Source organism: Podarcis filfolensis (genome assembly GCF_964270895.1).
Source record: "Podarcis filfolensis genome assembly, chromosome: 11".
NCBI classification, from domain to species: domain Eukaryota; kingdom Metazoa; phylum Chordata; class Lepidosauria; order Squamata; family Lacertidae; genus Podarcis; species Podarcis filfolensis.
In genome coordinates this window covers 24,708,357-24,722,830 of record NC_139613.1, presented here as the reverse complement: position 1 = coordinate 24,722,830, position 14,474 = coordinate 24,708,357, and the positions used below count along the sequence as shown (strand labels likewise).

General features: G+C 44.7%; 2 protein-coding genes across 5 annotated transcripts in view; one reads left to right on the top strand and one right to left on the bottom strand.

Annotated features, from left to right (window-relative positions):
* The window catches only part of IPO11 (importin 11), a 70,578-nt gene extending 66,219 nt beyond the window's left edge, over nucleotides 1–4,359 (bottom strand). Inside the window, exon 1 of one of the 4 annotated variants that reach the window (XM_083576050.1) lies at nucleotides 4,241–4,359. The gene's annotated coding sequence lies outside the window, so the exon portion shown is untranslated. Of the gene's footprint in view, nucleotides 1–3,220 lie in introns of all 4 variants that reach the window. The other 3 variants (XM_083576048.1, XM_083576049.1, XM_083576047.1) reach the window with 3 other exon arrangements.
* Nucleotides 4,360–4,366: 7 nt separating this feature from the next.
* On the top strand, nucleotides 4,367–13,798 carry DIMT1 (DIM1 rRNA methyltransferase and ribosome maturation factor). Its single transcript, XM_083576269.1, has 12 exons — nucleotides 4,367–4,500; nucleotides 5,565–5,638; nucleotides 6,920–7,006; nucleotides 7,738–7,799; nucleotides 7,898–7,991; nucleotides 8,092–8,141; nucleotides 9,634–9,757; nucleotides 9,895–9,987; nucleotides 11,111–11,175; nucleotides 11,831–11,894; nucleotides 12,015–12,121; nucleotides 13,336–13,798. The coding sequence occupies exons 1-12, from the start codon at nucleotides 4,440–4,442 to the stop codon at nucleotides 13,376–13,378; spliced, it is 924 nt and encodes a 307-aa protein (XP_083432395.1). The 5' UTR covers nucleotides 4,367–4,439; the 3' UTR covers nucleotides 13,379–13,798.
* The last annotated feature ends 676 nt before the right edge of the window (nucleotides 13,799–14,474 follow it).

Here is a 14,474-nt window from a genome sequence, read left to right as displayed (position 1 = left end):
TTTGTGCAGGGATACAAAAGGATGTCAAAATCGCTGGAATGGCCAGTTCTAGTGCTTTATTGAGGAAAGGTGTAAACTTACACAGCACAGCCTGCAGAGCCCTGCTGTCCTTACAGACTCAGGGCTGAGGCAGAAGCAGCAAGCTTTGTCCTTGAGGTGTTAATATGTTAAGCTTATACACAAAGCAATGGAGTGGGGGCAGGGAGTGAAGTAAAATATTTGCACCCTCCCCGGGGTGCAAGCCTGGGCAGTGTAGATGGAGGTCCTGGGCTGCCCAGATGACGAGATCTCCCTCTTGGCCTCACCCCTGCTCAGGCTGCACAGAAAAAGCATTTGGGTTCCTGAAATTCATTCTGATTGTGCAGATAAAATATAATAGATAGAATTCTACAGGATACAGTAGTGTGTGAAAGCAGTCATGATCCAATGCATGCATCCCCAGATGGTGGAGATGTCAGGCATCATCCTGGCACGCAGGCATCTTCACTTGATTGCAAGTGGTCGATAGTCAGGTGCAAAATGTGCCTAGCACCTGGCTAATTTTAAACACAACTCTTTTCCACATACATATCTGAGTTCTCAATCATGCTATTATATTGCAATTCTGCACACCATGTCTCTAGTGTTAGAGTCATCATGTCTTCTGAAAAGTAAGTTCCAGAGAGTTCAATGAGGCTCACTCCCAGTTAAGAGGGGATAGGATTGCAGCTTAAGTGATTTAGGGTATACAGTGGTACCTCGGGTTACAGATGCTTCAGATTACAGACCCTTCAGGTTACAGACTCCGCTAACCCAGAAATAGTACATCGGGTTAAGAACTTTGCTTTATGATGAGAACAGAAATCGTGAGGTGGCAGCAGGAGGCCCCATTAGCTAAAGTGGTACCTCAGGTTAAGAACAGTTTCAGATTAAGAACGGACCTCCAGAACAAATTAAGTTCTTAACCTGAGGTACCACTGTAGTCTTAAAACCTAGTTACCGTATTTTTCGCTCTATAACACGCACCCAACCATAACACGCACATAGTTTTTAGAGGAGGAAAATCCGTAGGCAGGCCACCCGTAGGCATTCCCTCCATAACACGCACAGACATTTCCCCTTACTTTTTAGGAGAAAAAAAGTGAGTGTTATGGTGCAAAAAATACGGTACTTGGAAGAATGCTCCACTAATTTCAATAGGACTTACTTCTTGAATAGACATGATTAGGATTGCACTGTGAATAAGGACTTGCTCATAGAGAAAGAAAAATGCAGCACTGACAAAATTTACCATCATAGCGTGTCCTCAATATAAAGTTGAAATATAACTATAACAGAAAACAATAACAATTCAGTGCTCAGGCAAAGCAAATCTTTGGAAATGAGCAGCTGAATGGGAAAACAGAGAACTTACAGGAGAAGGAGCCCTTGAAGTATACTTGGTTGTCAAAAAAAAACTAGCCAGTTTTTAAATTGCAAAAAAGAAAAAGGTTTTAAAAAGACCAAATTCCCAATTCTGTAAATAATTCTGAATTGCATCTATAATGCCATTAATGCTTTACACTCAGGTAGAACTCTCCTGAAGCACAACTGGCCCTATAAATGTTTGAAGACATGTGTTTGCTTGTTGGTTAATGTTTAATGAACAATTATTGAGATGCGCATTTTAGTATTTAAGGAAAGGGCACATGAATAAAAGGCAAATGCTGGTAATAAAAATACTACACAAAAGCACCATTTATATAAAGTCTATCAAAAAATGCTTAACAATTCTACCTGCTGAAAATGCAATACGCTCTTCTTCCCCAGTGACAGTTATTCTTTTGCAGCCCAGTCTATTCTAGAAACAATCCCATGCACATAAGCCTGTGTGACCCAGTGAACAGTATTGTCACTGGACATGTCCCCTTAATTTGGAAAGGTGATGATTTCAAAGAGAAGGTGCTACTACAAAAAAATCAGTCCCTCCCCTTCACTGCCACCAAACTGAACTCTGCAGATTCTTGGGAGAAGGACCGTAGCTCAGTGGTAGAGCATAAGTCTTACACGCAGAAGGTACCAGGTTCAATCGCTGGTTTAGACACAGTCAGGCCACTGGTCCATCTGGCTCAGCACTGCCTACACTGAATGGCAACAGCTCTCCAGGGCGAGAGATACTGGGGACTGAACCTGGGACCTTCTGCATCCAAAGCAGATGCTCTGCTACTGAACTATGGCTTCCCCTTTGCCCCCCAAAGGTCCTGCATGAAACCGTGGAGAACCTCTGCCAGTCAAAGTAGACAATGCTGAGCTAGAAGGAAGAACTCCCCTGTGAGGAAAGGCTGCAATGCTTGGGCCTCTTTAGAGAAAAGATGAGAAGTGACACCACAGAAGTTTATAAAATTATGCATGGCATGGAGGAAGTGGATAGAGAAAAGATTTTATCTCTCATAACATGGGAATTTGTGGACATCCCTTGAAGCTGTACGTTGGACAGATTACAGAAAGCACTTCTTCATGCAGTGTATAGTTACACCGCAGAACTCTCTCCCACAGGAGGCCTGGGATGGCTTAAAAAAAATAGACAAATGCATGGAGTGCCTCCACCATCAATTCCAGAATAGCGGTTGCTGGAAATCGCAGGAGGGGGTAGAAGCTGCTCTTGTGAGCTCTGGTCCTGCTTGCGGGTTTCCCAAAGGCATCTGGTCTGCCACTGTGAGAACAGGATGCCGGACTGGATGGGCCGATGGCCAGATCCAACAGGCTCTTCGAACCTTTTTGCGGACCAACAGTGCAAGGGAGCTCTCCGCATTCACCAGACGACTTTAGGGCAGCAGGTCGACACGGAAGAAGCTCCTACCTGAGGACAGGTGCGACGGCCGAGTCCTCTTCTGCCACACTTGGCAGCCCTGCCTCAGGGTCGTGACTCCCACCCCGATTTCTCCCCACAGGTCGACCGGTATAGGCAACCCAGTATGTCCAGCCCTGACACAAGCCCCGCTTCCCTACTCCAGATCCTGAAGGCGAACAAGTGCTCTGGACTCCCGAGCAGGGTGGGAAAGAGGACTCGCATCTGGGAGCCTCCGGGCTCCTCGCCTGCTCGAGGGATGGCATGGCAGGCAGGCTGCCGGCCGTCGCCATCGCCGCCCCCTCACGCGAGTGGACCTGCCCGGAGTGGTGGGCCGGGGGAGGCTCGCTCTCTGTGGCTATGTGGCGCGCGCGCGCGGCCCCGCTTCCTCCTGCCCAGGGCTGAGCTCCTTACCCGCGATCTCGGTCTCGCGCACGCGGATCCCACTTATTCCGAAGCTCGCGCCACTAGCCGGGGCTCTCACACCGTGCCAGGGCGAGGCGGCGCGGCCCACTGACGTCATCGCGGCTCGCCGCCGCCCTCGACTTCCCTGTTCCCTCCCCTCCCTCGGGTCGCCGTGGTTACCGAGGCCTGCAGCTGCTCGGGCGAGCGTGGGGCGTTAAGTGGGGGAAGGAAAATTAAAATTAAAATTACAACTCGCCTGAAGGCCGCCTCTCCGGATATGAAGCGATCTGGACTCTACGATCGTCACCTGAGGCTTTTCTTCGTGTGCCTCCCCCCCCCAGAGGACCAGAGAGGGGCCTTTTCTGCAGTGGCTCCCCCTGTGCTGAATGCCCTCCCCAGAGAGACTTGCCTGCCGCCTTCGTTACATATCTTTGTGGCCTCTTGAACTCCGGGTGGGGGGTATTATTATTGTTACTTATTATAGTATGTATTTTCCTTTTTTTCTGGTAAGCCACCTTGCGATCTTCGGGTGAAGGGTGGTGTACAAATTTAATAAACAAACAAGGTCTATTCGAAACGGTAATTTAAGACAAGTGAATGCGTCTCTCTTTACCCTTTATATCTTTGGGAGAGAACTATACGGCGCTCGCATTTTATGGGGCGTTCTTCAGGCTGGCTGTCATCATCATCCCTCACGGCTTTGGCCAGCACCCCGAGTTTCAGACGGGCAACCTGTTCGCCTGCTGCAGCAAAACCAGCCCGAAGTCTTGCGGCACCTTAAAGATCACCAACAACTTTCCATTTACTGTCGTCCACTTCCTGCACCAAGTGTGATCCTGACGTGCGCGTCACAGTCCCCTCCCCAGCCACGTGTAGTGAGGAGGTGGGCCGAGCTTTCAGCCACAATAAACGTGCTGAGTTTTTCGAGGTGCCACAAAGCTCTGCCACTGATTCTCCAGCACCAGGTGGCGTCTCAAGAAGGCGCGTAGGACCAATTTCTCGACCTACTTCCCACGGTCTATCATTTGCCTTATCTCTATGGGAGAGTTTTGATCGCGCGGCTTTTCGGGAAATGTAGTCGCCAGAAAGGCTTGGCCTCGTTCAGCCACTAAGTAGATAAAACTACTTGTCCCAGCAGGCAGTGCGCGTGACGGCTTCCTCCCCGGAACTCTCCGCGACAGCGAGGACAGCAACGTGGGCTGGTGGGGGTCTGGCCGCGATACTGATCATGCCGAAGGTAAAGAAGCAGCCGCGCTCGAGGCAGCAGCGCCCAGAAGGAAAAGCGCCAGGTGAGAGGAGGAAAGACTCCAGCGGACGGAGACGGGAACTCACTTTCCCCCGGTTTCCTGGCTCCTGATCTTGTCACAGGGAGCAGGCGGTGCGGTGTAGTGGTTAGAGTGCCGCCGGATCGGGGTTCGGTTCCCTGCTGAGCCATCAAACTCACCGGGGTGAAGCTGGCCCAGGGTCCGCCGTCTCCCAGTCTAGCCCGGCCTCGCGAGTTTGTTGCATCAGATCAAAGGGTGTCATAAAACGTGTACTAGATTAAAAACAGTGTTGTGAAGTAGTGGTTAGAAAGTTGGACTAGGGGTAGGAAGGGACCCTGTTTTAAATCCTTGCTCAGCTACAAAGTGCTCCGAGTGTCACTGAGTCAGTCGTGATCGCTCAGCCTCACCTACCTCGCAGGATTGTTGTGAAGGTAAAGGGTAGAAGGAGAACTTTGTATGATGTCCTGGAGGAAAAGTGGCATATAAATGCATGTAAATTGGATAGCCACCTGTACCAAGCAGGGTAGCTGTGTTGTTGCCTGCTTGTTGTTGTTGTCTTTGTCCATGGAGTTTTCTTGGCAGGGATACTGGAGTGGCTTGCCGGTTCCTCCTCCAGGTGGGTAACGTTTGGTCAAAACTCTCCACTATGACCTGTCCATCTTGGGTGCCCTGTTCAGCATAGTTCATAGCTTCTCTGAGTTATTCAAGCCCCTTCACCACGGCAAGGAAGTGATCCATGTTGGCTGCTTAGGCAGGAGCAAAACACCAGTTAGCTTAGTTGTTTAGAGCTTGGTGTTTATAACGCCAAGGTCCCAGGCTTTATTAGCTACCTGTATATTCCTGCATTGCAGCGGTTCATACTAGATGACACTTGCAGCTTCCTTCCAACTCTATGATTCCAGTTCTAAGATTCAACAGCTGGTCCTTAATGCACTCTTAAATTACAGATGGGAAGAGGTAGTGAATGTTTGACTTACGCTTTATAATAAAGCTGAAGACTATTAAATGCTGCAGTTCATTAACAAACGTAAACAGCACTGTGATTAACTTTTCTTTTTGTTTGTCTACTATTTTGTCTTTACTAATAGGTATCAGGTTCAACACTGGACTTGGTCAACATATTTTGAAAAATCCCCTCATTGTTAACAGCATTATAGAAAAGGTAGGTCATAAGCACTTTAGATACAAAGAGAAGTGTTTAAAGGTGAATGAGTACAAATCTGGCTAAGGCTGCAGTCCTATGCCCACTCACCTTTAAGTAAACCTCAATGAAATCAATTGGCTTACTCCTAAGCAGACATGTATATAACTACACTGTGAAACACTATCACCTGATTTCTAGAAATGAAGAACGATATTGAGAAGAACGATTAGACAGCATCAGTATGAAAATAATGAAGTACACCTTTAAGTTTAACAACATTGGCGGTATTCAGCTAGGTTTTACTTTGAGCTTAGCTACTGAAACTAATGAATATGACTAAGTTAAGTTCATTAATTTCAATACTTCTTCTCAGAATAAAACTCCGTTGAATGCCACTCATTTAGTGTAAAATGGCTTAAAATGATTTGTGTGTCTGTGCCCCCAAATAATAAGTGAAACAGCTTGCAGCCTTACTATTCAGAGGGTCAGGGGAAGGCTTGGTCAGATCCTGAAAACTCTGTGTAGGTCTCGAGTTGGGTATTTATGAACAGGTGGTGTCCTCAGAAGCACCATCCGCTTCAAAAATCGCTTGCTAGATGATGAAAACCTAATAAGGGTGGGAGAGGTGCTTAGATGGGATTACTCTAAGGGTGGCTACTTGTCTTCTCAACATGTTTGGTTGAAGACCCCGCTCTAGGCCTTCCTACAAAAAGGCCAAAACAACTGACACCTTCAACTTCTTTCCTCCATGCCTATCACACAAAAGCCTGTGGATGGGAAGCCAGAATGGTCAAGGTTGTCACTGAACTTCAATATTCTTCAGGTGTCGCCTCTCACGAGCCAGGCATGTAGTTGTGGTCAGTCCAGATCAGCATGAAGGTCTGTGGCTGACATGACAACTAGATCTGCACACCAGGCTCTTCAACACCAGGTAGAAGCCAAGATGATGACTTCCCTTCTCATTGTCCTGATCCTCCTACAGACTACTGGATCAGAGCTACTTTAATGTGCCATCTGATATTGGCCCAGCTGGTACTTCTGTCGAGTACAGTCGTACCTCTGCTTACGTATCCCTCTGGGTACGTAAACCTCAGGTTGCAAACACACTTCTGGGTTTTGCCATGTGCGCATGTGCAGAAGCGCTCAATTGCGTGCGCAGAAAGGCGCCTCGAGTTACAAAGTTTTCAGGATGTGGCCAGGCCTCCGGAACGGATCCCGTTCATAACTGGAGGTACTACTGTACTTGCTGCTTTTCTAAAACCAGTTTTTCATGTAATTTCCAATGTTATTTACTTTCAGGCTTCCTTGTACCCTACTGATGTTGTTCTAGAAGTTGGTCCTGGCACTGGAAACATGACAGTAAAAATGTTAGAAAAAGTGAAAAAGGTAAAGAGCTTCCAAGTAATAAAGATGTTCTTCTCTTTTTATTCACATTTGGCTACTGGGGGAGTTGGGAAGAGAACTGCACTGTAGAGAGAACTCTTAGATCCTATGCTTGAGTTTGCTTTTCCCTTTTTCCTCATGTGTCATGTATTTTTGTGAGCCTGATGGTGACGATGGTTTTAGAATTTATTTCTGTAAGTCACTTAGAGAACCTTTTGGCTAAAGCACAGAGTATAAATGTTGTAACTCTGCAATGTGTGAAGAACTTCCTCTTGTCTGTTCTGAATCTTCTACCATTCTACTTCATTCTACTAAACTAGTGGTCTAGTTGCTGGATTGGTGATAAAAATGTCTATCTTTTTGGCCAAACTGTGTCTTGTATTTCTTTATCCCCCTCTTTACAGATATGTTACTGAATTTTGTTTGGATTGTTCACTGGAATTGTCTTGGTTATAAATTTTCTTTATAGGCTTATTATAACATTTTCATCGGCAGATTTATAGAGTTTTGTTATCTGCTGAAATCAGTAGATTTGTTTTTTGAATGATGCTGTTAGCCACTTTGGGCTTCATTTCAGAGGGGAAATCAGATAAAATAAATGAAATGAAAACGTTTCTGTAAAACACTTGGTTCTTATGCAGCTCACATTCAATCATGATTCTACATAGGGACAAAATCCTTCTACAATGTGTATGGATCACATACGCAGTCATTTGTATATGATTCTTTTTCAGGTAATTGCTTGTGAATTGGACGTAAAGCTTGCTGGTGAACTTCAGAAGAGAGTCCAGGGCACGTAAGTGCAAAAAGTGGGTGCAATGGTGGAATGACACTGTTTTTCACCTAGAACCTGTCTTGGAAATGTATTAATGGAATAATTTTCCTTTGTCCCAGGCCTCTGGCTAACAAACTTGAAATAAAGATCGGAGATGTGTTGAAAAGTGACCTGCCCTTCTTTGATGCTTGTGTGGCTAACTTGCCTTATCAAGTAAGGGCAAAACCAACCGATTTGGGGAAAGGGCCAATATAATTTATGGCTTGCAGGAATAAACCTACTAGGAAATTAACACTTCTTCCTTTGTTTTCAGATTTCCTCTCCCTTTGTTTTTAAGCTACTGCTGCACCGGCCTTTCTTCAGGTACAACTATATTGTATCTAATAGATTTAAGGTGCTTTTTACACATAATTACCGTATTGGCTCGAATATAAGCCACAACCACAAATAAGCTGCACCTTTAAAATTCGGGGGGGAGGGGGGAGACAATACCCGAATATAAGCCACTCCCTTAAAATTGGGTTACAGGCTGAAAATCGCTGCGGTTGGTAGAATTGTAACTCCGAGCCAGTTTAAGCCTTTGATCTTGCAAGCCCGCAAAAGTTACTGTACAATTGCTAAAATCACAGATCACTATTCAATTGCTACAATTCCGCAGGCACTCACACCCGTAAATGGCAAATGAACAGTCTCAAGCTCGCAAATCGGCAAGAAATTTTTTTTTGTTCTGTTTTACCGTATGTCTGTTTCAGCAGTGATATCATAAAAGCCAATTTCTGTAAGGTCGCAAATTTAAGCCACACTTTAACTTTTCGCGGACAGAATTTGGGGGAAAAAGTGAGGCTTATATTCAGGCCAATATGGTAACTATGGAGAATGACTTGTATCCTGTGGTGTGTCTGCACTGGGCAAAGCAAACTTAGACTAACACAACAGGACTTCACCTTCCTCTCTGCAGACCCCACATGCTCTCCCCCACCCCAGTCTGCTCAAAAGGTGTTGGTTGGGGTGAGGGGAGTGCAGGAAATGAAGAGGAAGGGAAAGTCCTGTTAAGCAAGAAGGAATCTCCTCATGCGTTGTTGTTTTCAACCCAGTGCATTGGTATTAGCAACCAACTGATCTAGAAAACAAATGGTGAGCAATTTGTCAAGCTAGAATGCTAAAAACACTTTCATCTTTTACATTCGGAGTTATGATTAGTATGTCTAAGATGCAAGGAAGGTGTCTCTATGTGGATCGTGCACAAATAGCTGTTCTTGAAATCGAAACAGTTAAGCATTGTCACTTTACATCTCCCCAAGGAGTCTGACATTTGGAGACTGAAGGTGGTTGTCCTATTTTTGCTCTCCCATCCCATTTCCCAAGTTGAGTTTTCGTTAGAGATCATCTGCAAATCTTTATATTCATTGCAGTTCTCTCAAACAATACTATCTGGGGGTGGGGACTAAAAACAATGATCGACAGAAAAATATACATGTTTTTCCAATACAGGGTGGGGGGGGGTACAGATATTGACACAAAGTTTCTAGTTTTATCAGTAATTAACAGATATAAATCTGATGGAAGCAATTAATAAATACCTGACGTGCCAGTCAAATGAATCTCCATTGTCGTTGACATGTCAGGTATTTGTTTGTTGCCGTTATATTGTCATCAGCTGCCTTAAACATAGCGAGGAGGCAGTAAATGAATAAAGGAAATGGTTTTAAATCAGGATTTAATTAGAGCTTCTGTTACATTCACTGTTGTCTGTATCCTCTTAATAGTCATAATTGTGTGTATGTAGGCTACTGATGAACAAGCCTTGCTTAAACGCTGTATGGCTCAATGCTTGCAACACATTTTTAACTTCCAGGTGTGCAGTCCTCATGTTTCAAAGAGAATTTGCTCTTCGCTTGGTCGCAAAGCCAGGCTCTCCCTTATATTGCAGACTCTCTGTTAATACTCAGCTATTAGCTCGCGTCGATCATCTGATGAAGGTAAGGAAAATAAGCAATAGCAAAACTGGGTTTGTGGCATTTCAGATCAAAGGCTGGGGTGGGCAAGCAAGCTTTTAAGAGGCTAAAAATTATTATTATTATTTTCCCTGAGAGCTAACTTTTATAATGATTAACAGGTAGGGAAGAATAATTTTAAACCGCCACCCAAAGTTGAATCCAGTGTTGTGAGAATAGAGCCAAGGAACCCTCCACCGCCAATCAATTTTCAGGTGAGACTCATCGATATTAATATAATATGCATGAAAACAACTTTCGTAGTTAAAGTGTAAATGTCCTCAATGTATTGTTTTGAATATTCTCCCCAAGATGGTATCTAAACAACAGTTGAGCAACCATTGTTTTGAAGGTTGCCTAGCGTTTTACACCAGGGATGGTGCATCTGTGACTCGTCCAAAAACAACTCCAGCTCCCTGCAGCCCTGGCCAACTTGGCCAGTGGTCAAGGATCATGGGAGTTAGAGTTCAATAGCAACCAGAGGGTCGTAGGCTTCCCATCCCTGCTTCGCACCTTGTTAACATCAGTTACTAATAAGAAAGTAAGATGATAGGGTGGAAACTTGGAGTGCACCTGAGCCTTCTTCAGAGCATCATTTTGTGATTTTGAATGGTGTTGGCAAACCAAAGCTTAGCCTTTAGAGAGGAAAGAGGAGGGCTAATCTCTTCCTTGTGGTAAAAAGGCAGCTTTCATTAGCTTGAATGAAAAGCTCTAATGGTGCTAAGCTTTGATGCCAAGGCTTCATAGTTTCCACTGAGGCTAAAGCAGAGTGGTACCTTGAAAACCAGAGTCCTTGTCAGCCTCTGTTCTACCTGTTGTGATATGTAAGTCTTTAAATATTGAGTATCCACGTAGAGACCTGTCAAAGTATGCCTTGATTATACTGCATTTGAAAGCACATTCCTTGTGACTTGAGAGAAATTTTTAAAACCTGAATGGGGCTTTTCAGAGTGGCTTCTCTCACAGGGGGTTAAACACATTTTGAATACCGCCATATCCTACTAGCAGTAAATGGATGGGCAACCTGTTGCTTAGACTACACCGCTCCTCATCCCTGACGGTTGGCCATGTTAGCTGGTGCTGAGGGGGATTGAAGTCCAACAACTTGATAGGCCACAGGTTCCCCGTCCTTGATGTAGAATTTTGAAAACAGGCAGACACACAGCTAATCTGCAGATTGAAGAAGGAAAAAGAAGAGGCGAGATTGGGGTACTTGAGAGATGTATGGGAACCCAAACATAATGAAATGGGCAATGGGAGGCGTGGTGGGTAGCAGGAGCTCTGTAACCTCCTCTGAAAAGGTTGCTTAAACAAAGTGTATTTTTAATTTTTATTCAGGAGTGGGATGGTCTACTAAGGATAGTCTTTGTCAGGAAAAACAAGACACTCGCTGCAGTTTTTAAGTAAGTTAACTCATATTGGAGGAAATGTTTGGTGTGCTGCTGGGCAGTCTCTTTCCTCCTGCAAGAGTCAACTGTTTCTCCTTGGCTGAATTGTTAATCATGCTGACCATTGTGGACTGAGACTGGGTGGGTTGTTATTCTTCGGACCTTGGAAGAAGTGTGTGTGTTTCATGGACAATAGGAAGCACTAGGCCAGATGACTCGATTGTCCTGTCCCTCCATCTTTCATTAACTAAGAGCAGGGAGTGGAGGGAGAAGGTGGTGGGCCTACATTCTCAGCATTGTCTTCCACCTCAATCATTGTGGAAAAAGGGAGCCGAGAGCCAAAAGTCACCAAGACAAATTAGAATGCACTCAGGGCTCCTCATGGATGTATAGACTAGAGCAGAGTTTCCCAAACTTGGGTCTCCAGCTGTTTTTCAACTACAAAACCCATCATCTCTAGCTAGCAGGACTAGTGGTCAGAGATGATGAGAATTGTAGTCCAAAACAGCTGGAGATTATCTGGTGCTCTCCAGATGTTTTGGGCTCCAGCTCCAGCCAGCAATAGCTTTCGTTGGAGGAAAATGGAATTGAAAAGGGAATTTTGTATTTGCCCAGCCTCATCCCAAAAGATCTATATGTGTAACCTCCTCCTCCTCCTTCTTCTTCTCAGTTCCAATGCTGTGAAAAAGCTGCTGGAAAAGAATTATCGGATTCACTGTTCACAAAATAACTTGGTAAGCATTTCAAGCATTCTCTACCTCCCCCAAACAAGTTTCATGTAAGCATCAGTGTCTTGCTACTTGTTTGATACATGCTACATAAGCAAAATTCTCTGCTTTGTTTTGTATTGACAGGAAATTCCAGAAGATTTCAGTATTGGAAGTTTCATACAGGGAATCCTAAAAGACTCTGGTTATGCAGAAAAACGTGCACGAGTCATGGATATTGATGATTTCATCAGGTGAAGCCAAGGGCATTTCTTTCAAGCTTTGCTCTCCTTTAAACAGAGGCCTCCTATTTCCAAAATGAAAACAAAAATAAGTGTGGAGGGCAGGGGTGGGAGAGATTCCCCTTGATACCTTAGATGCTTCTACACTTTGCCTTCCTTGCAGTGTGTTATCAGTTGGGCAGGCCACTCTTCCTACCACATATGCAATGTCAGAGGAAGTGCGCTTGAGACCTGTCCGCAGGCACGAATGACCCCAATGTGCAAATTGTACATCCTGGGGCTTGGGAAGGGAGCTTTTATGATTGTGCCTACTACTCTGCCACACTAGCTGCTAAAAAAACAGGCTATTATTTTCCAAGCCCAGATGAGGGTAGCCAGTGGGTTTCAAACCCTTGGGGAGTTAGGACAGGCTCTGGCAGATTGAGTGGACAAGACCAATAGTGGATCCAACAGTCAAAAAGGTGGTTTCTGCATGTGTTGTAGAGTAGTGAGGGGCAGATGGGGTACCTCTGGAGGTTGACAGGTGCCATCTGCTGCCTTGCGGGACATCTTTGAGAGAATAAAAGGCTAAGTACACCCTACACAGATCCTGGGTGGTGACCTTCAGATGGTTGAATGTTGCCTTGTTCACCTTCCTGCAGCCAAGCTGGTGCCAAATGTATTTTTCTGCTTTCCTTTGGACCACATCAGCAAGGCTGAGAGGGAGGGGTCTTGTCATCTGGTCCTTTGGACTGATGGCTGTAGGAACAGTCGCCATCTTGGCCCAACCATAGAATTGGGCTGCAGTGATTTCAGTGGAGGAAAGGAGGACTAGGTGTTTTCTCCCAGGTTCCAAGCAGAAGCCAGAAATCCTGGCTGGTTCTTTACTGCTTCTGAAGTCTTATACAAGCCCATATCCTAAATCTTGCCAACTGCTCTTAAATCATACCCCTACCTGCTTTTCCAATGCCAACTGGACTCCTTCGGGAGGGGGGGAGCAGGAACTGAATGACTAAACAAACAAAATTGCCACAGATCTTGTTCCGAGGGTAGCAGGAAGTAGGTGCGGTAGTGAAATTGAGAGTTTTAGAGTTATTGGTTCCCAGACTTCAGAAGCAGGAGCTCAGAAAAAAGAGAACTTTCTCTTGCCTTGGAAATTGGACACAGAAAGACCCAGGATCACCTACAGGTGGCACTCTTAATGTCATATAAAATGTCAGTGAGATATGAATATTTTCATTTTCCAGTGTTCTGCATGGCTTCAACGCAAAAGGCATCCACTTTTCCTAAAGGGAAGAATAAGATGGAAGAGACGCTGAGCAGCAATGCTTTTGTAAGGATGAACTGAACTATCTAAAGGTGGTATCAGAATTTCACCCGAGATGATGTGTGCCATGCTGCACATGCACATCCAGCTGTTTAATTACCCCATTGGTGCAAAATGGGTTCTCAAGGAAGCCAATCACCCTCATGCCTTTGTTCTGCTCTGCTTCATTTGGTGTTTTTTTTAAGAGAACATATGTGATGCAGAGTGTAAACTCTCCAGCCATGTTCAGGGTCGCCTGAAATGCACCTTTTATTTTTCTTATTGCATTGCCTAAGCCACAGTGACCACCTGCTCCCAACAAAAACCATCCCGACCAAGAATAACTGTTATATTTGATATTACAACCCAGATACTGTTACTTTATTAAAGAATTCATGATCCAAGATGGAAACTAGGTTCTCTTAATTGTCAAACCCACTCCTTAGATTTTGTGTGTGTGTCAAGTTTTGTAGTCATTCTTAGATTGTGCATTGCAATAAACAATGCTTTTGTATCAGTGTTTTCCACAAACATTCAACATTTACAAGCACCTCAACTCTAAGCCACTGATCTGTGATGTGGTGGGTTGTGCACATTGGCTTCAAGACTCATCTCCATTTTGCTAGTTTCTTATCTGAAGTAGCATAAACTTACAAGTTTAGTAGATGTGTGTATGAGTCACATCGAGGTATCCATGCTCTTTCAGATTCCTAATGTGACCCCTGAATATGCAGTTTAGTAAAAGAAGACACAACTCCTTGAGGCTTTGTATACCTGGACCCAGTCAAATGCAGGCAGCTTGTGGAAACCAATAACACAATGCAACTTGATTTTCCTTCCACGGTTAAGAATGAATTATAAATGAACAACCAGTTGGCTTGGTTCTTCCTTGTGGTAAGGAATTTGTGTAGAAACTGCGTATAATATTATCATGGCACCACTAGCGTCCTCCTAGCTAGTCTTACATTTGACTAGTAAAATACCTCATTCCATTCCAAGAAGTGATTTCAAGGCAGAATATTCACATGACAAGAGATAACTCCTTTGGGTCAAGTCAGTTGCTCCAGGCAGACATTTTTT

What these genes read in the sequence shown, in the direction of transcription:
- DIMT1 (XM_083576269.1), top strand. Translation starts at nt 4,440, where the DNA reads ATGCCGAAGGTAAAGAAGCAGCCGCGCTCGAGGCAGCAGCGCCCAGAA. An exon ending in CACCGCCAATCAATTTTCAG is followed by an intron (nt 9,988 to 11,110) that starts GTGAGACTCATC and finishes ATTTTTATTCAG; the next exon opens with GAGTGGGATGGTCTACTAAG. An exon ending in GATATTGATGATTTCATCAG is followed by an intron (nt 12,122 to 13,335) that starts GTGAAGCCAAGG and finishes TTCATTTTCCAG; the next exon opens with TGTTCTGCATGGCTTCAACG.